Source organism: Pholis gunnellus (assembly GCF_910591455.1).
Source record: "Pholis gunnellus genome assembly, chromosome: 7".
In the NCBI taxonomy this organism is placed as follows: domain Eukaryota; kingdom Metazoa; phylum Chordata; class Actinopteri; order Perciformes; family Pholidae; genus Pholis; species Pholis gunnellus.
This window is the reverse complement of record NC_136533.1, coordinates 19,758,321-19,779,511: the sequence shown is the minus strand read 5'-3', so window position 1 is coordinate 19,779,511 and position 21,191 is coordinate 19,758,321. Positions and strand designations below refer to the sequence as shown.

At 39.6% G+C, this 21,191-nt stretch overlaps 2 protein-coding genes across 2 annotated transcripts; both read left to right on the top strand.

The window, feature by feature from the left end:
* Positions 1–84: 84 nt before the first annotated feature.
* Positions 85–4,680, top strand: ndufa9a (NADH:ubiquinone oxidoreductase subunit A9a). The gene is made up of 11 exons (XM_079162196.1): positions 85–148; positions 1,080–1,253; positions 1,975–2,072; positions 2,175–2,266; positions 2,423–2,564; positions 2,669–2,771; positions 3,131–3,201; positions 3,307–3,383; positions 4,012–4,107; positions 4,246–4,312; positions 4,428–4,680. The coding sequence occupies exons 1-11, from the start codon at positions 94–96 to the stop codon at positions 4,596–4,598; spliced, it is 1,146 nt and encodes a 381-aa protein (XP_079018322.1). The 5' UTR covers positions 85–93; the 3' UTR covers positions 4,599–4,680.
* A 2,145-nt stretch (positions 4,681–6,825) lies between these two features.
* On the top strand, positions 6,826–14,500 carry LOC306698386 (putative polypeptide N-acetylgalactosaminyltransferase 8). The gene is made up of 11 exons (XM_079162670.1): positions 6,826–7,208; positions 8,453–8,702; positions 9,298–9,464; positions 9,674–9,857; positions 10,037–10,234; positions 10,721–10,835; positions 10,955–11,140; positions 11,976–12,113; positions 12,316–12,411; positions 12,500–12,667; positions 12,871–14,500. Exons 1-11 carry the CDS (start codon positions 7,034–7,036, stop codon positions 13,003–13,005), a joined length of 1,812 nt encoding a protein of 603 aa, XP_079018796.1. The 5' UTR covers positions 6,826–7,033; the 3' UTR covers positions 13,006–14,500.
* Positions 14,501–21,191: the final 6,691 nt, after the last annotated feature.

The following is a 21,191-nucleotide window of genomic DNA, read 5'->3' as shown; positions in this document are numbered from 1 at the left end:
GCGTGTGCGCTGCACTGTGGCTATAACTTCATGTACCGCTGTTGTGAATTGACGTTGGCTTCTTGGCCCATACGGTGTGCCGTAGTCGGAAAGATGGCGACCGTAGCGCTGGTTAGCCGTCCTGCGAGTGTCCTTCCCAGAATTTCAAGTGAGTAATGCTTAAACAATAGACATGTGATGCTTGCATTGACATCTAGGAACATATTGTTGTTATTTCAGATATGTACACGTAACTCACGCTAACCCAGGCTCACAGTTAGACCACACACTCGGCTCGAGTGACCTTGCTAACCGGCTCGGCTAGTCACCTCCTAGCAAGGGCTTTAGCTAGCTAGTAGCTCACATTTAGATGTTTGAATAACTCTAATATTATCAGCTTACTGACTATACAAACACCTGCATCCCTATGTGCGTTAATAAATCAACGATTAGTTAAGTTAGGCTGAGCTGTAGCCATTATCCTGCACGGTGGCCTAACTTGACGTTGCGTCTGTTATGGTGGTTCACTTGCTGTTTGTTTTTTTGACGTAACAGTTACATTAACGTCACGATATGTTTTTACTTGTGAAATACAACAGCAGCTTTATATGTCCGACTAATTGATATATTGTTTTACAGTGACGGTGACACTGAGCTAGCGTTAGTGCCTGACTGTTATGTTTCACATCGACTCATTTTCTTTATTAAATCACGCAGTACTTGTCCACCCGCACAGTTCTAAGGTTCCTGTCATTGATTATTCGTTAGGCAGCATGCTTCTTGCTAATCAATTCGTAGTATGTTCACAAAGAGTAAAACACAATGTGCCCAAAGCATTAAAATAGAAAAATACATTGCATTCAATACCACCACAGAAGCTCAGTGTCACATTGTCAGCGTTATAGCTCTACAGCTTAAATGTTAGATGATTTAACTATGTAGTTAGTGATGATGTTGAACTGTGTTGTGTTATATTGAAATGTGTTTTATGAACCAGGTTAAATCACAGTAAGCATCAGTGTAATGCCATACAAGTTAAGAGCACCTCAAGCCTCCATAATGTGACTCAAACACTGCCTGTGGTCCTTTCCTCTCAATAGGTAGCTGCTGCCCTGCCGTGCTGTCGGCTGCCTCCGTCACCAACGTCCAGCAGAGGAAGCTACACCATGCTGTCGTCCCCAAAGGGAAAGGAGGACGCTCCTCCTCCAGTGGAATAGCGGCTACGGTGTTTGGTGCCACAGGTTTTCTGGGTCGATATGTGGTCAACAGGCTGGGTGAGTTGAAAGATATAGGGTAAAGGATTAACCTTACTGGTGTTAAGTTAAATGCACACTAATAATCACTATATGACTTATCAAATATCACTGATATTTAAATATGGGTATTAATTGTCTGAATGATGGAGCTATAACCACATATGATGCACTTGCATAGCACACAAAGTATACATTGATAATGCAAAGAAGTAATTAGCTCTACTCCTTTACAGCCACACCAGACACTGATTTGTTTGCTAGTGTCTCCTTAAGCCCACCAGGTAAAAATATTAATTAAAAGATAATGAAATATCATACTTGTGTATTGTCTATTTGACAGTACAATAATATACACTGCATACAAATATTACACATTTACTATCAAGTAATATTCTAACAAATGTCACCTCAATTTTGATAACAAATGAGTATTTAAAAAAATACACAAATTGAAATATGCAAAAAGAAAATTATCTTCTGAGGGTACCAACATCTTTTTGTAACCTCTTCTCGGTCGGCAGTCGCATGTCACACAAGTTGAAAGTTAGCTTATATGATAAGTAGGCTTAATAGAGACATTTAACCTAAATATTGTAATGTTGCCAATGAAGGAGATCCTACTCTAAAGTGGTTTGAATGGTGGTCCATATCACAGCAGGGATTTATAGAACCTGCCTCAACAAAACTGTGATCATACGTAAGAGAACGACCCAAAGATGTGATTGTATGTTTCTTGCAGGTCGCATTGGCTCTCAGATTGTCGTCCCTCACCGTTCTGATCAGTATGACATCATGTACCTGAGGCCCATGGGTGATCTCGGACAGATCATTTTCATGGTAAGATGCATACAGACACACGGGTCTCTTAAAGAAATCTTGCCACACTTTATTTTAGAGCCTTAAATGAAATGCAAACGTGTTGTCTCCGTCTGGTCACAGGAGTGGGATGCCAGGAACAAAGACTCCATCAAACGGGCCTTGGAGCACTCCAATGTTGTCATCAACCTTGTCGGCAGAGAGTGGGAGACAAAGTATGTGCGGACTGGAAACATGTCTTAAAGTATCTGCTTTATGCATTATGATGTTGGCATTTTAAGCTGGTTTCGAGACGAGGTATAGGTGAATGTTGGAGGACATTGCTGAATGGGCGTGTAACTGCAAGTATTGCTCCTGTTTTTTGTGCACAGGAACTATCGCTACGACGATGTCTTCGTGACCATCCCTCAGCAGATTGCCAAGGCAGCCAGAGAGGCCGGCATCACAAAGTTCATCCACATGTCTCACCTCAACGCTGACATACGCAGCCAGTCCAAGTACCTGAGGAACAAGGTGAAGGGCTGTTTTGGCTCATTTAAACTTGTGTTTCTGTTGAACAGTTTCGCCATGTTTAAGCCAGTGAAGGTTAGCCTGTATAAATGTACTTTCACCCATAGGCCGTAGGAGAGACTGCAGTGAGAGATGAGTTTCCCGAAGCCGTCATCATGAAGCCCTCTGAGATCTTTGGGAGGGAGGACAGATTCTTCAACTATCATGCAAGTAAGACGGTTGTTTGTGTGAGTGCAAGAGACTGAAGTCAGTCATTGGCTGTTATCTACTAGGAGGCCAACACGTCAGTTTCTGGGTGTTGGGAATGTGACTCGTGTTGGTGAACGTTGCTGCGCTCCTTTTCACTGATTTGGTTGCTGTGCATTTAGTGCTCTTTCATGGACGCCCTCCAGCTGAGCTCGTGCATTAATGGCATTGTCGTCTCTTCATCAACTTCTACGAGCACAAGTGGAGCTATTGCTAAAACAATTTGACCACTTGTTCCACAGTATTTCAAATGTTCCCTTTTTTGATTCTAAGTTATCAGCTAACCAGTGAAAATGCACCGTGTGGTTTTAACCCTTTTTCAGACATGCGCTGGTTTGGCAATGCTGTTCCACTCATATCCATGGGAAAGAAGACCGTGAAGCAGCCTGTTCATGTGCGTTTGTTGAAAGGGGGGCAGCTATTCTGATATTTTCCCTTCTAATAAATACAATAATCATGACCAAATGAACCCAGCTAACCCGTCTCTTTTCTCCCTCAGGTGGTGGATGTGGCCAAGGCCATTATCAATGCTGTCAGAGACCCTGATGCTAATGGGAAGACGTATGCATTAGTTGGGTAGGTGGTCGGTACTTAAAAACCTGGGCTTAGGGTTAGACTGAGCAAATACTGAAATTTGATACACAAGAAGTGCATTGAAGGGGAAAACACAATGCATCATGGTCCACTGTTTAAGTCTTTGGTTTAGAGTTAACAGTTGTACAATCTGAATTTGACGCTGTTATTAAACTCTCCTATCTGGTAAAATATTTGTACTAGTTTTTAAAGCACTTCGTGGTCTTGCAGCGGTATACATGTCTCAGATGTTTACAGTGTTTGCACTAGTACGGCCCCTCAGGTCGTTCCAAAGTGCACGACTAAAACCTTTGATGAATCAGCTTTGTTCACAGTGTTGAAGTCTTTGAATGGAAACTTTGATTATTGATTTTACAAAACAAATTTATTGGAATCATTTTCATTAGTTTATAAGTTTGAGAGTGCGAGGATCAGACAAAATGCAATAAAGTGAACGTCAGAGAGCACCTCTAGAGAAGAGGCCCTATTGAAGGAAAGGAAACCTTGTGTCTGTCATCACATGTTGGTCTGTGTTTCACGCCCTGTGTTTGTATCACGTGTGAGCTCAGATTTACATGATGGGGGCTCTCCTTCATGAATTGTTTTTGTCCTGTTTTCTCTCGTCGTCTAGTCCCAACCGGTACCTCCTCCATGACCTGGTGGAGTACATCTACGCTGTGGCACACAGACCCTTTGTGCCCTACCCTCTGCCCCGCCCACTCTACCAGTACGTGCTTTAAAAATGTTTTTCAGCATTTTCAGAGAAAAGGCATCTTTTATGTTACTAACTGCGGGGATTTTTTTGGGTGCAATTGTTATGTACCCGTGTACAATCATGTGATAGTTTCTGTTTTTCTACTTTCAGCCTTGCTGCTAATTTTTTTGCAATGAACCCATTTGAGCCCTGGACAACCGCAGACAAAGTGGACAGGGTAAGACGACCAAGGTCTTGGTATAGCTTGAAACTGGAAGTTTTGGGAACACTAGCCATGCCACCAACCATGGAGGCTATACCGCCATCACTAATTCTGTGCTTTCGTTTTCCAGTTTCACACAACAGACATGAAGTACCCAGGACTTCCTGGTCTGGAGGATCTTGGCATCACTCCTTCCACTGTAGAACAAAAGGCAATTGAGATTCTGCGTCGTCATCGCCGATTCCGTTACCTGGAAGCTGACCTGGATGAGACGAGGCCAGCCAAGACTGTCAACTATTAAACTACCAACAACCCCAGAGCAGTACCTCTGATTGTTTGGGTTTTAATTATATTCTGTACATAAATAAAGAAAGATCCTCTAAGGGTTGTCTTGTTTTATTAAATATTACTTTTCACAATCAGTGTCTCTTAAGAGTTTTCTCCCGTTCTTCATGTTCCCATTGGACGTTTTTATTTTTGTACTACAGAAAACCTTTCACGAAGACAACAGCAAACTTTATGAACAATAATGTTAATGTCCTGCAGGGGTCAGGTTTGGCTTCAGACTTTAATACAATTGAGACATTAGTACTTATGGATTTCTGACAGAATCTGAGAAGAAAAGCTACTTTACACTAACAACTATAACAGCCTCACGTAAATCCCAAAATGTGTATATGTATAGATATATGTATATGTATGTATGTATATATATGTATGTATATATGTATATATATATATGTGTATATATGTGTATATATATATATATATATATATACATATATACTGCTAAATAACTGCTAAATAAATAATAACAATACAGGAGCATAAGAAACCGACCCACATGAGTGGAGAAAATGTGACATGCTTCATCTCGTTTTATCTAGATTGTCTACGATGTCCGACTGCACGTGCCATGAATATAAAGTGACCATTACTGCAGAAATGTTTCCCCCTAATCTAAGAAAGTCAACTGAACTTCAAATACAAATAATATAAACAATTCATCTGTGTAAAATACTACTTTGTGTGAGAAGTTTGGGAAATGCACATTAATGATGTCATTGGCCTGTTAATAAAATGTACCAATTTTAGATTGAGTTTAAAAATGAAGGGTACAGCTTCACTTAAAACTTAAAACAGTACAACTATTTCTATTAAAATGGATATTTTATTTGGTTAATTACCACAGTATTTTTATTTTGGTTAGACAGTGCCTGTCTAAAAGCTCCTGATACCTGAAAGAAATTGCTTCATGACATAATAAAGCTAAGAGCTGAATATATTTCTTATACTGTCAAAAGGTGTACATTTTTTTAATTAATTAACTATATAGTCTGAAAAAAGAAATGCTTTGCGCTTTAAAACGCATACTGGGAAATGTTTAATACAAGCATAAATGTCCTGAAAGGGCTCAACGTTTTGACATTAGAAGGGTTTCTTTAGCGTAAAGTATGCAGTAGTAGTAGTAGACAAGTAGTAGTTAATCGCAAATTGTACAGAAGAAGTAAATTTGACCAAACAAACAAAGATTCCATCAATTGGAGCCTAGTGGGCAGAGAGTGAGATTAATAAATATTACGATTATAAAGACTAACACACATGGAATTGTAAACACATTAAGAATAAGCTTAAACAAATATGCTATATATTTGTAAACACTGCTATATATTTGTAAACACTTTTATATATTTGTAAACACTTTTATATAGTTGTAAACACTTTTATATATTTGTAAACACTTCTATATGTTTGTAAACACTTCTATATATTCGTAAACACATTTAGTGAAGCTTAAACCATATGCTATGTGCAGTAATCATAATATGTCTTTAAGTGTAAGTCACAGAGTGAGGCTGCAGTGATTCTCACCCACGCAGAGGCCCATCGTTAACTGACCAATAGCAGAAACCAGGTACTCCCGGTCTTGCCACTGCTTGGTACAAAATAACAGTTTCAACAAAGAAAGCAGTTAAATGACCTTGGCCTCAGAACACACTCTCAAACACACACACACTCATCAGACTCATCGCTGGAGGCATGGATTCTGTGTGACGGTGAGGACGGACGTCCTGTGCACCAATGAGGCTCTCAGAAAGTTTAAACCAAGAGCCGCCTCCAACAATAGTCAACCAATCACAAAAATGCCCTTAAGGACTATATAGTTTTGAGCCCCCCCTTGGGGAGCGCCTTTTTCTTTGCTGTCACAGATATTGATCTGCTGCGTCAGAATACTCCTGTTAAGAATAAATACTTTGTTTGATTTTAAGTCTATTGAGTTCAGTCTAGTCTGTGTCCTCTTTCACTAACAGAATCAAGGCTGTCACTGATGCCAAAGATACTGTAAAGGTTCAATAAAACATTAAAACATGCTCAAATCAATAGTTGATTAAGCTTTGTCAGCACTAAGACTGAAGTGTACTTTGAAACCTTCTTTATATTTACAGCTTGTTAGATAGCGTTAGTCTATAGTCTACCACTCCACCCTCAAGTCAACGCGGTACTATCAGGCTCTGGGTGTTGGAGGTTCCCTGAAGAGCAGTGTTTTGACTCTGTGTTCGTATGTCGGCCTCATTAAACAATGCTCTTTTGTATATTTATCGGCGTTAAACAAATGTATAATGAAAGTCATTTATCTTGAAGATAAGATGCACTTTATTGTGCAATTTGAGCTTTAAAGTGGCTGGCATATGAGGTAGAGAAAGACATCGATGTGATCCTTCGTGAGAAACCACAATGAAGACATATATGCGAAGAGCTGGAATAATTGGAGCCTTTTTACTCTTAGTATACTTCATCATTTACATGATCGCCAGTTGGAGGACAGGCAAATCTTTTCCAGAGGGAGTCACTGATCAAGAGGTTGTGAGGAGGAAACTGGACCGGATTGAAAAGACCCTAAACAAGCTGGGTGAGTACCAATTCAGAGGCAAAGTATAAAAAGGCTGTAGTGTAAAGCTCTGACTTTCTAATCATATCATACATTATTTTTAAAAGATCTGTAATCTAAAGTAAATGCACAAGAAGACTTTTCCATTTCCAACTCCTGTACAAGCAAGAGTTGTGTGGCTGAAAGAGATTGCTGAGAAATGAGATGCACGCTGTAACTTTAGTGAACTGCAAGTAAATCCCCTTAAAATGTAAATAAAGTACATCTTTGCCATCTAGGTTCTGCTGTTTTAGCGGGCGTCTCTGTAAGTTCCCCTCCCGAAAAAAGCACGGTTCGCTCTGTTTGGCTTGTGGGAAAAATATGGTGCACCTTAGCGAGGTTATTTCCAAAGCCGTGAGTGGAGATACTCACATGTGGGGGTGTTATATTCTAAGGAGCCTGCAAGTGACATAGAAAGAGGAGCCAAATCTGAATGACTTGTTAAATCACATGTTTTCTGGATTGGTCGTGGATTTGATGGCACTCCAGATGCTAAAATGTGTGTGCACAAGCACTAAATAAATATTTTTCCAGAGTACTGAAACAGTGTCCATTGGACACCTTCCAGCCAATCAGAATGGCAGGAATTGTCACCGTTATAAACTACTATGGCGGGTTTGGACTGAATGCAAAAAATGTAGTGTACACCAATACACGCAAGTGTACACAAATATCACTGAAATCACATGTTGTTCCTTCAACCGGAGCTGACAATGTTTCAACTTTTGTGAAAAATGTGTGCATATCCCGAGGCTTTATTTATGTGCACTTTCAAAACATACGTAAACAATAATGTTTTAAAATGTCACTGTTACACAAGCACAGACAGACAGTCACATGTACATTGCTAGCTAGCAACCATTAATGTTGATCTATATAAATTAGTTGTCGTATTGTGTCTAATATTCAGAGATTTCAACAGTTCAGCAGTCAAATCGTTGCGGACAAACACCAGGGGAAGATTTGGTGAACATTCAAATACACCTTATGAATGAATGTACTGTAGGTCTGTAATAGACAGCAGAGAAAACTAGGTGGTAAGATGTTTTGTACGACATTTGATTTTACTGAGGAAATATCAGAAGAGTTTGCAGCAGCATCGATACACTTTCCATTTCTTCCGGCTAAGTTCTTAAACACATTTATACTTCTACTGCCGTGCTGTTTTACTGACCCTGTTCATCATTTTTGTCTTTTTATGAACACAATCCAAATTCAAAACAAAGCAAAGCTGATAGAAGTATCTGGTCTGAAGAACTCCACCAATGAAGTATTACTAAATGTGGATCAAGTAAAAGAGAAGATTGTGATGCCAAAGTTATATCCAAACTCCATGCTGTTCGCCCAGTGGGGCGACGACCTGTCAGAAGAGGAACAGAAGAAGGCTGAGGCTTTGTTTCAGATTTATGGATACAATGCCTTCCTGAGTAACCAGTTGCCATTAGACAGGAAGCTTTCAGATACAAGAGACAAAAGGTAACTTTTATTCATACTGGTTCTGACTATTTTGAAAGGGGGTTTGATTATGTTGTGTCCTGACCGTTGCAATAATTAGCTATGCACTGTAATCTGATGTCTTCTCCGTCTTATGGGTGTTACTATGAACCGACTACCAGTGTTTTATATGCAGCTAATCTCATAAATCATATATTAGAATTTAGTTCCAGTAAATAACTGTGCCAAAGCAATATTTAGCCGGAAATACATGCATTCAACACGACAAGTTAACTGTGACATAATGGCACCCTTTATCCAGAATATGACAGATCCAACCCTACTGCACAGAGTAGGACAAATTAGGATCTAACCTCTAGTTCTTTGTAAGCTTACTAGTGATTTCAGTCTCTTCATCCTTTCTTTTCTCTTCTGATGTCAAGCCAGATCAAACAATTACTCCTGATATCCTACATTCCATCGTGCAGCATGGAGAACATCTACGCAACACAAGCTACATGACATATGGCACACTGTCAATCTGTTTCTCCACAGTACACTATACTGCTTGAGAACCGATTGACAGAGGCATTAACCACAGTTTTCTACACCTGTCTCTACATCTTACACCATTTAGGTGTCTGATGAAGAATTATCCCAGGGACCTGCCAACCATCAGCGTGGTACTGATCTACTTCAACGAGGCTCTTTCGGTCATTAAAAGGGCCGTACGAAGCATCATCACCCACACTCCAAAGCACCTGCTGAGGGAAATCATTCTAGTGGATGACTATAGTACTTACAGTAAGTGTAACTGTGCACCTGGAATAAAGCATGACGATGTTTATCCCAAATGCGTTAGCACTCTGAACAACAGCCATGTCAGTTTCATAACCCCTGCTAAGGAAATTAGGGTAAATTGCATCATAGAGTTTCCTGTATATAATTTGTAAAGCTGTTGTAGTAATCTGTGCTTGTGTATTTATAGATTTGACTGTTGACTATATTTTCAGATGACCTTGGAAAGCCATTACAAGACTACATTGATCAGATTCACAAAGAGAGGCCTGGACTCATAAAGAAAGTGTGGCATCAGCAACAAATGGGGTTGTCCCAGTCCCGGATCTCAGGCTGTGAGCATGCCACAGCAGATGTTGTGGCCGTTTTGGATGCCCATATTGAAACCACAGAGGGATGGTATGTACACGCTTCAAATGAAGGGGAACGGTTGAGGGAAACAACAGTAAATGTACTGCTGTGAATTTAAATTCCTTCACTAAGTTCCTGTCAGAATCCTGCGTAAATCCTGTTGAGATTTAGTTATTTCACCTCCTCCCCTTGAAGTTATTACTGTTTAATTTTGGTGTCCTCACCAGGGCAGAGCCTCTGCTGGACAGGATCAAAGCGGACAGGACAGTGGTGGTGTCCCCTGTGTTTGATAAGGTGCATTTTGACGATCTACACGTTGAAAGATATATCCCGTTCGCTCATGGCTTTGACTGGGCTTTGTGGTGCATGTACGAGTCCTTTAGGCCAGAGTGGCTGAAGACGGGGGATGAATCGCAGCCTGGGAAGTACGTGGAACACACAAACTTAATCAGATCACTGTGAATGGGGTGATTAGATAAGACCCTAACCTGTGTTTTAGAGTTTTGGAGAGTTCTTCCTTGGGATTGGCTGCTCACTTTGACTGCTAAATGCTAAAATGTGATTTTGAATACTTATACCAAAAAGTATCCAGCTCTTTTTGATCTCATGAAGTACCTGTATTCATAAATGCAGGGTAGGTCGAGTGGAGAATCAAATGATGTTCTTCATTAGCTTACATTAATTACCAGTGTTCACATTCATTTCACAGTAAAATGTATGTGCCGTTGTCTTCTTTCTATTTAACAAAAAAAGTGATACAAATCTTTTTAACTTGTGTTTCACTCACTGAATCACTTTGTAAACAGTAAAACGTTTAAGCTGTTTCACAATATAACAGACAGTAAAAGTGAAAAACAGGCAGTATTCATTTTGGCACTAGACCAGTGTCACTGCTTGTCTATGTTGGACAGGAGTCCCTCTGTTATGGGAATCTTTGCAGCAGACAGACTCTTCATTGGAGAAATCGGTGGGCTTGATGGCGGAATGACAGTTTACGGAGGAGAAAATGTTGAACTTGGGATTCGTGTGAGTAGCCCAAACTGTTTCAGTAAGAAGAATTAAACATGGCAACGAATTGAAATCGTTTAAGGTTGAAGATTTGGTAAATCACTAATGACTGTCTGATCTGTGTCTGCACTGCTCAGGTGTGGCTGTGTGGAGGCAGCGTAGAGGTGGTGCCTTGCTCGAGGGTAGCTCACATTGAGAGGACACACAAACCGTATGCGAGTGATCTCAACCCTTCCATGAGGAGAAATGCACTGAGGGTCGCAGATATCTGGATGGATGAGTACAAGCGGAACGTGCTCATTGCCTGGAACCTTCCTTTTAAGGTCGGCACAGTGATTATGTTTGTGGAGATTATTATCTGTAGGGTATAGTATTTTATACAGAAGAGCTAAATTAGGTAGTAAAACATTGCATTCATAAAATGCGGATGAGAGTTGGCATCTATAACATTATACTGAATCACCATATCTTCTTTAGATAACATAAGATAGAACTTTATTCATCCCGAGGGAAATTGCTCTGCAGCAGTAGCTGTAAACAGTAGGAAGCAGTCAGTCTGTTAGCCTAAAGTATGGTATAAATATACTGTACAATGACACACTAGCTGCTGAGAACTGTTGTTCAGCACAACCTGCTTGAAACAGCTCTCCCCTCTTTTCACATGCTTGACTTTACTTGATGGCTTTCTTTTGCTCCCACTCAAAGAAACTTCTACAACTAGCACAAACCTCAAGGGGATTTTTAGAAATGTTGGACACATCATACTCTCCTTGTATTCATCACAATTTTGCAACAATCCAATGGTAACAAGTTGTCACAGTGTGGGGAAAAAAAGTATAAAAACCTGAACGACACCATACTGCACTCCTCCGCCATCCAATTATTACTCATTGTGTTTAAAACTCCTTATATTTTGACTACATTTCACCAGGAGATGACAAAATACACAAAAGAAGGCAGCTCGTTTTCACAGAAGACAATTCCATTTAGTACTTCACTTTCAGGGTCCTGGTATGCTGCATGCTGGCGCACTCTTGTGGATTACTGGGACACTTAAATTGAACAGATTCATGAGATTTAATTGTTTTGAAGAATATAGATTTTTACCTAAATTTAGCGTTGTTCATGTACCTTTTGATATTGCTTATTGATACACAGAATCATGGAATCGATACCGGCGACGTGTCCGAGAGGAGGAAGCTCAGAGAAAAGCTGAAATGTAAACCTTTCAAGTGGTACCTGGACAATGTCTATCCAAGTCTGGACACATGGGATAACCTCTTGGGGTATGGCGCGGTAAGAGACATTTTCAGTCACTAGTTTGCCGATGTATCTTGTCATGGTTTAGTGCGAGTACTATATCAGTAAGCCTGAAATACTTAGACTAATATGTAGCCATGCTGAATGTTGTGATTGGGCATTACATTACATCAATGAAGGTTCACGCAGAGGTCAAAGCAAATAAATAACTCTCTTAACATGACACTGATGTTTACAGCTGCAGAACGCCCTTCTTAGGAGCCACTGTGTGGACCAGGGAGTCGTTCCAGGAAACATCCCCATCCTGTATGGATGCCACTCCCAGCAGTCACAGGTTATTGAAGAAGACAGATGGGAAAAACTGGTACTGAGATGTTGATAACAAATCATAATATTAAATCACTACCCTTTCTTTCCGCCAGCATTGCTTCTATAACGCAGACGGTGAAATCATCATTGGGGGGATTAAATCTCACAAATATAACAGTAACCGCTGCCTGGTTGATCCAGGCTCTGGCAGCACTCCCACCCTGCAGGACTGTCAGCTGGCTAAACTAAAGCAACTACACATGCACTGGGACTTCAAACAAGTAAGAACTCAGATGATACCAGTATGGTGGCATTCTGTTCTAAGTTGGTGACTTTTTGAATAATCCAGCACAGTCTTATCAGATACTACCAGTAGGAGGTGTCAAAGCCTTAAATGTCCAAACCTATGCTTGAAAATATCATTGTTTTAGATGCATTTATGCTACCATCTCATAAATTATCTCTTTTGATCAAACTTCTGCAGGGCCGATCGATCCGAAACAAAGCAACAAAGAGATGTTTTGAGATCGCCCAGGGAGGAAGCTCTTATTATGAGCTCATCATTCAACAGTGCACTGGACAGAGCTGGACAATTGACCATCTCATCACAGGTTTTTAGTTTTTTTAACTGAATTTGCTGGTGTACTTTCTTTTTTTTTTAACTTTTTTTTTATTTCTTTTTTTCCGTTGCTGTTTCACTGAACAAAAATCAAGACTTACAGCTAAGACATTTCTATGATACAGAAATTAAAAAAGGAATTTCATCAGAAGGTAATGAAGTGATTGAAGTGTTGACAGGTATACAGGCATGCAAACAAACCCCCTCAAAGTTGGTTTCCAAACTGTACAGGAGTTTACAAAAACGAAATGGAAGAAACACACTATATGTAAAACTGAAATGGGAAGTAGAACTGAACGTTGAACTGTCGAAGAGTAAATGGCATTCCATGTGTAGAACGCAACAAACATCCACTAGCTCTAGGAGATGGAGGGAATTCGGTTGGAAGAACTTAATTCGCTTTTTTTATTACACCCTACATAAAACATAAACAATTGGGTAAAGAGCAGCCATGCTGGAGACAGTGTGGGCAGATGAATGCTAACCACTCACACATTTTCTGGACATGTATAAAAATACAAACATTCTGGGACAGAGTTATTCAGACTCTGGAGGAGATCCTATGCTACAAGATTCCCAGGGACCCCCGGATTGTGTACCTGCGGGATTGATACCTGGCGACATAATTCAAAAGAAGGACATCTACCTCTTTAAAATCCTGATACTTGCAAGTTTAAAGGCCATCACAAGGAGCTGGTTGAAAAGTGACACTCCAAGTCCAGGATAGTGGCTGGACATTGTAGAGGAAATATATTCTATGGAAAAACTCTTTTTCTAAGGATCAAAGCAGGAATCCATGATCAATGCTGGAGAAAATGGACTGTATACAAGAGAAAAGATGAGTCGTGTTCTCTCAGCTGGCCTGAAAAAAATAGTTTCTAAAGAGTGAGTGGTGACCCCCCCTCCCCTTTAATTTATTTAATTTAATTTTTATTTAATTTCCACTTTTATGTATTTTTGTATTTTTGTCATTAACGATGTTTCATTTTTAAATGACTATTAGACATTTTAAAACAAATCTCCCTAATTTTTCCAACATGACTTAAAAAGGGCCACGGTTGCTAGCATTTGAAAATGAGCAACTGAACTTTATATTGGCAGCACACAATGTGTCGTATTGTGTGCAATTATTCAAAAACCTTCTTTAAGAACCTTAATGCCACATCCACCATTTGGGGTGTCAATGAATTATTCAGCAACTTAACTCAGTTATGACCCAGTTAGACAGACTATTAAAGCAAGAACAACTGTGTTTTGTTGCTATCTACTATCCCTGTGCTTTTTGGGCTATCTAATAGACAAGCATTACATTTCAAGCGTCGGCTGACGTGACCGAAGTTTCGCAGATGACGGCTCACTTGACTGAGTTTGTTTATCCTGTCTGTGTTTCTGTGTGTCAAACAACACTGCTTATCTCATCTCAATCACCTCTGTATGTCAGCACTAATAAAAGGTTTCTGTGGTGATGGTAAGTTATGTGACTCATCTGTTAGACAGCTGCTTTGCACGGAATCTAAGCAGATGCTCACCTCTCATACACCTGCTTCCCAGACAATAAACGTAACCCGGTAACTCTGTATGCAGATTCCAAAAAAACGTACGTGGATGAAGTAAAGATTTGGAGAACAATTGTCACTTCTGCTTGATCATCATTAACATAATTACAGGGAGTCCACATTTCGTTCAACAAACTTATTAGCGATGTGACTTCAAATTGTGCAGGGCCGAGATCCTTTTTGCGGCACTGGCACCCAGTGGCAGGTGTCGGAACTGTGTCAGTCAGGTGCCACAGCTGTGGCAGTCGAGCGGCACTGAGCGGCACTGTTCGGCACCTGAGTGGCACTGTTCGGCATCTGAGCGGCACTGTTCGGCAGCTGCCGAGCTGAGTGGGCGGAGCCACATTTCTAGAGAACACACATTGTTGTTACGACAGGTCAGCTGCCATAAATCAGTTTTATGATTTTAGTTGAGTCACCGGAGCCATCCGTTCTCTGTATACATCCTGTGAGTAACCATGTTGTACTTTTTTGTTTGTTATTCATTTTATTTAAGTATGATTTTGCTGGTTTTGCAACAAAAGGAAACATAATACACTCCTTCCAAATTATTACTTTTATAGTCATTTACAACAATCGGCAAAAATAATGAAACTAAATCATCCGTTTTATTATCATTTAAAAGTATATATATAAAAACGTTTTTAAATGAAAACCCATAAAATCTCCAATCCAAAAATACATGTCTGAAAATATCTGAAATGTCTGAAAACAAGCTGCCAGTGACAATAGTTGTCACAGGAGTTCCGCCAGCAGTCAGAGGGGTGTCGGAGGGTGCCAGAGAGTGCCGCCAGCAGTCAGAGAGTGCCGGAGGGTGCCAGAGAGTGCCGGAGGGTGCCAGAGAGTGCCAGAGAGTGCCGGAGGGTGCCGCGAGCAGTCAGAGGGTGCCAGAGAGTGCCGCGAGCAGTCAGAGGGTGCCAGAGAGTGCCAGAGAGTGCCAGAGAGTGCCGGAGGGTGCCAGAGAGTGCCACGAGCAGTCAGAGAGTGCCGGAGGGTGCCAGAGAGTGCCAGAGAGTGCCAGAGAGTGCCGCGAGCAGTCAGAGGGTGTCGGAGGGCAGAGGGGTGTGCCCCCCCTGGTCCGTGTATGTTTTGATAGTCTGTTTTATGGTTTATTTGTTTTTCTTTTCAAGAGCGACGCAAAGTCAGACAGGTAGTTCGGAAGTAAGAATATGTCAAAAAAGGTAATAGAATGACCATATACAAGAAAATGGTTCGTCTATGATGCAAGCACATACCAGGGTAACATTAGGAGACAAATAAATAAATATAAATGAATAAATGTGGGCTGATGGGAGTGTGTTAGCAACAATAGTTGACTACATGCGATTTAATATTAATTTATCCATGTACACAGCAAGAATGAAGTTTTCGATTAATCTGTGGATTGTTTGATGCAATACAGTTTTTAATATAGTTTAATCAAGGTCATTTTTGTGTGTGCAGAGCTGTTGCTATTTATTCTTCCACCGTATTGCTTTGCTGCTTGAGTGAACGCAGAGCATAGCCTGTAATAGCCTGAATAAGAGTGTTTACCATTTCTACCACTAGATGGCAGTATACGTGTATTTCAACCATAGATTTGTCATATTTACTTGTGTCTTTGTTAATTGTCTAGGTTATTGATACAGATGGATTTAATGCTGATTATTTCATCTGATATTTGATGTTGATGGTTAATTTGCAACCTAGTTGTATAAATCATGTATTTACTTGTTATTTGTATGTAATAGAAAAGTGAGCATGTGTTCATGAAGCAATACATAATGACAATTGGAAAATAAAGAGACGTTTGGTTCATTCTTTTCAAACACTTCGCCTAATTTACCTACTTCATTGATTTAATTGTCACACTTAAATCCTGAATTGACCGGTGAAACAGAAGAAGTTAAAATGCCAAGATGAGAAGATATAATGTTGGTCAAATACTGTGGTCCAAATTAAATTACTTCAGTTATATTGCCATCGAGATATAGAAAGTTTGATTCTAGAATATTCGAAAAATTCCTAATCTCACAAGACAAGAGCAAAAACAAGATTAAGTTGTTCTCCTTTCTTCATTGCTACCATGTTAACTGTCTTGTGACCCCTTAGATTAATCTCTGGAGCTGTAGGCGGATGGAGACCGTCAGAAGTGTTACTATTTTGAAAATGTATCACTGATTGTGGTCATTTTAGTTCCACCTTGAATCCAGGTTTTAGGTCAGCTTCTCGAAAGCACAAAGGGCCTACAGAATTAGAATAATTATATTTCAAAGAGAAAACTATTGTTAAACGTCCAATTGTCATTATAGGGGATCCCTAGTTACTTGGCCAGAGAGGGATGCCCAAAAAAGCTGTCCACAGACCTTTTGCCGGATGCATCAGTGGCTGCAGACTGGTATGAGGAAGAGGTGGGCTAACTGACCCAAGTGTCACACTTTGGCAGCAACCCCTTTCACAGTGAAAAGGACCAGGAAGCTGCAGAGAGAGAATTTGCTCTGCAGTGCCCAGATGCGGTGTACTGCTGGCTGGACAATGCTGTCAATAATCTGCCACAACCTTTTAGAGATGGACTCAAATGTCTGATTGATATTATAAGAAAACATTGTCAGCACTGATGTGTTTTTTTAATTGTCTCTTGCCTCACCATCTACTTGTTAATTGGTCAAATATATATATAATGTGGAATGAACAGTTAGCGGTATTGTTACACAAGAGACAACAGTATTAACAGTGGTATGAATAATCAAGCTATATAATTCACCTCATTCTAGTAATGGCTTCTTAGTTCTTCTTATATGTGCTGTTGGTAAGTGTAGGATTATTGGTTCAATTGACAAATGTCTTGTCTGGTGTTTATGTTGCAGATGGGATGGAGTTGTGTTTTTTTACATTTTGGGGATAGAAAGGGAAGTATATATATATACTATATATATATATATATATATATATATATATATATATATATATATATATATATATATATAGTATATATCTGTCACGCCATTACGTTTGAATATAGTGTGTTCATTTGACTAAGTTTTATTTTAAAGAAGATAATGAACATGAATTTCATTTTTATATGTTTGAGTCTTAAATAATAGGTCATATAGTCAACTCCTACAACAGTGTTCACACACAAGCACTGTGCTAAATCATTCTTTAGACCAAATTGCCTACATAATGATGTGATTTTGTGAGAGGTGCTAAGACGCTGACAGCAGAGTTACAACAGAACAGGTTAGAGGTTGATGATGATGGTGCAGTGATGATATAGTAATGAAGGTCAAAATGGGAAGCACAAGTGGTGCTATGACTAGGTGCTAACTGAGGCAAGGTCCACTGAAGGCTGTTTACCTATAGAGTGCAGTGATGAGATTAACGTGTTATACATTTACAATATTAGCAATTTCCTGCCACGTTTTTAATATTTTGTAATACTATATTGAACGTAATTTTCTTTTCTTTCTCGGAACTCAATCACGCTGCAAGCAATCGGTCCATTTTGTAGTCTCAGATGGCTTAAGTGTTGCTGAAAGAGCACCCTTCTAACGTGCATTTAGCTTGTTAATATAGCTGTATAGTAGTAGTGTGATGCCAATAACATAACGAAAATAACAATGTGGCCTTCTGTATATGTGGCTAGAAATATATTTAAATATATATTTATATATCTCTTTTTAATTTATGCCTGTTGAAGTATAGATGTGACCAGGCGATGTGAGGAGAGCGGGTGAATTCACTCAGAGACACAGTCCTAGTATAGGGTCAAAATGATGCTTTTTATTTTCAAATTAAGACAAAAAATTGGGGCTAAATGAAAAAAATGTAAAGTCTTACAAAAGGAAATAGAATTGGATTGTCAGTAACAATAAAAGCAAATAATAATAAGCAATGTCAACAGTTGTTTCAATTAAGGAGGCTACTGCAGGCTACATTTAGAGACAGACTATTTGTGGTGTGGTTATTTGATGAGTGTGAAATTAATGAATGTTTGTGTGAATAAAGTAAGGTTTAAGGAAATGTTTGAACTCACAGTACTGCGATACTCTCCTGGTGCAGTTGTTTAAATAGAGGTGCTATGGAAGTGGTGTGTGTTAAATGAAGATGTTATGGATTTGAATGACAACAATGAACAAAATACAGACACAGCAAAGACACAAACAAGTTGCGTGATGAAGGGCAAAGTCATCTCGGGACAATGCAATTGATATAAATCAAAACATTTTCAAGGTTAATGATAAATAAATGAAGAACTGTGTTTCTATGGCTAACTGTATGCCTATGCTCAGTTTGCCTTAAGAATCCAGCATTCTCTGTAAAGTGTGAACTTTTCATCTTTTAGAGAAAAGTAAATCCTGAAAGTAATGTCACAATTTATTCTCTTTCTGTTAATTTCAAGTGGAGCAGATAAAAAAACCCAGCAGCATTGCAGCCCAAGACCCGACAGACCAACAGGTAATTATTGTGCAAGTCTGATATAGCATGTCTGAACACATCATTACACAGTTAAACAAAAGGGTTTATCATTTTCCACCCGAATTGGATGGTGAATTCCAAATTGGGGTTCCACTACATTATTCACACTCCAGTGAAATCCTGCTTATGATCCCCCGCCACCATTACAAAAAAGTTTGGTTATTGTCTCCTATAACACCGACCCGATCCAACGTTTGTTTGGTTTGACACAACATACATGGTGCTCAAGGACCTCCAGTCTGGCAATATGTGCACATCACTTTTAGACGTTTGGAAAAAGTATTACTGTGCTGATGTAGCATTACGATGTATCACTTCTTTCTTGTTGAAATTAAATGTGCTATTTAGTTATTGTTTCATATTTTATAGTCAAAGTGACTTCAAAAATTAAATATACTTCAAATGAATGGTGTTTTTTATAATGCTCCTTTTCTTCAAATGCAGAACAATGGCAAATTAAGACGACTGGAACACACTTTGTGGGCAGCCAAGTGGTGCCAGACCAAGGTGTTCAAGGGAACAGTCACTTTGCCAGAAGTGACAAATATGGACAAACAAAACCAGCTGAAAGCGCTAGACGACCGTGCAAATATGGATGAAGACGAAGACTCACCACAAAGTGTCTTCGTCTTTGAATTCCAGTATCAGAGCGATTATGACATGTTTTGTGAGGAGTTCATGGACAAGGGCTACATGGCGCATTTAAGGAGTGCGATTAGTTTTCAGTGAAGAAGGGACAAATGTTTGGGTCGCCTAACATAGTCTTGTTCATTTGTTGATAAATTCTCATGTTGTTTTTATATGTTTAATTGGAGTGGATTTCATTTTTTTACTTGTTCAGTTTTATTTTGATTCTAATTAAGATATATAAAAATGTCCTGACAGTCTCTGCGTCTGGTTCTATTCCTTGTGTGTTCCCACCCATGACAACTGCAGCTTTATTGATTCAGCAAATACTAATGCTTTCATGTGTAACAGAATTTTGACTATTATTGAATTGTTCACCATCACATTAATTACATCTAACAAGTTTCAACAGCACTTTTCATCGAAAACAGAACAAAACAGAACCTAAATCGAGCAAAACCGAACCGCACACTCTGACTACTGTCGGCACCCTTCTGACTGCTGGCGGCACTCTCTGGCACCCTCCGACACCCTCTGACTGCTCGTGGCACTCTCTGGCACTCTCTGGCACTCTCTGGCACCCTCCGGCACTCTCTGACTGCTCGTGGCACTCTCTGGCACTCTCCGGCACTCTCTGACTGCTCGTGGCACTCTCTGGCACTCTCTGGCACTCTCCGGCACTCTCCGGCACTCTCTGACTGCTCGTGGCACTCTCTGGCACTCTCTGGCACTCTCTGGCACCCTCCGGCACTCTCTGACTGCTCGTGGCACTCTCTGGCACCCTCCGACACAGAACAACTTAATCTTGTTTTTGCTCTTGTCTTGTGAGATTAGGAATTTTTTCAATATTCTAGAATCAAAATCAATGGCAATAAAACTGAAGTACTTTAATTTGGACCACAGTATTTGACCAACATTATATCTTCTCATCTTGGCGTTTTAACTTCTTCTGTTTCACTCGTCAATTCAGGATTTAAGTGTGACAATTAAATCAATGAAGTAGGTAAATTAGGCGAAGTGTTTGAAAAGAATGAACCAAACGTCTCTTTATTTTCCAATTGTCATTATGTATTGCTTCATGAACACATGCTCACTTTTCTATTACATACAAATAACAAGTAAATACATGATTTATACAACTAGGTTGCAAATTAACCATCAACATCAAATATCAGATGAAATAATCAGCATTAAATCCATCTGTATCAATAACCTAGACAATTAACAAAGACACAAGTAAATATGACAAATCTATGGTTGAAATACACGTATACTGCCATCTAGTGGTAGAAATGGTAAACACTCTTATTCAGGCTATTACAGGCTATGCTCTGCGTTCACTCAAGCAGCAAAGCAATACGGTGGAAGAATAAATAGCAACAGCTCTGCACACACAAAAATGACCTTGATTAAACTATATTAAAAACTGTATTGCATCAAACAATCCACAGATTAATCGAAAACTTCATTCTTGCTGTGTACATGGATAAATTAATATTAAATCGCATGTAGTCAACTATTGTTGCTAACACACTCCCATCAGCC

Excerpts from the sequence above, each read along its gene's own strand:
- ndufa9a (XM_079162196.1), top strand. The coding sequence starts at position 94 with ATGGCGACCGTAGCGCTGGTTAGCCGTCCTGCGAGTGTCCTTCCCAGA. Across the intron at positions 2,073-2,174 it reads TCGGACAGATCATTTTCATG|GAGTGGGATGCCAGGAACAA; the intron begins GTAAGATGCATA and ends GTCTGGTCACAG. Across the intron at positions 4,108-4,245 it reads CTGCCCCGCCCACTCTACCA|CCTTGCTGCTAATTTTTTTG; the intron begins GTACGTGCTTTA and ends TTCTACTTTCAG.
- LOC306698386 (XM_079162670.1), top strand. The coding sequence starts at position 7,034 with ATGAAGACATATATGCGAAGAGCTGGAATAATTGGAGCCTTTTTACTC. Across the intron at positions 9,858-10,036 it reads ATTGAAACCACAGAGGGATG|GGCAGAGCCTCTGCTGGACA; the intron begins GTATGTACACGC and ends TGTCCTCACCAG. Across the intron at positions 12,114-12,315 it reads ACCTCTTGGGGTATGGCGCG|CTGCAGAACGCCCTTCTTAG; the intron begins GTAAGAGACATT and ends TGATGTTTACAG.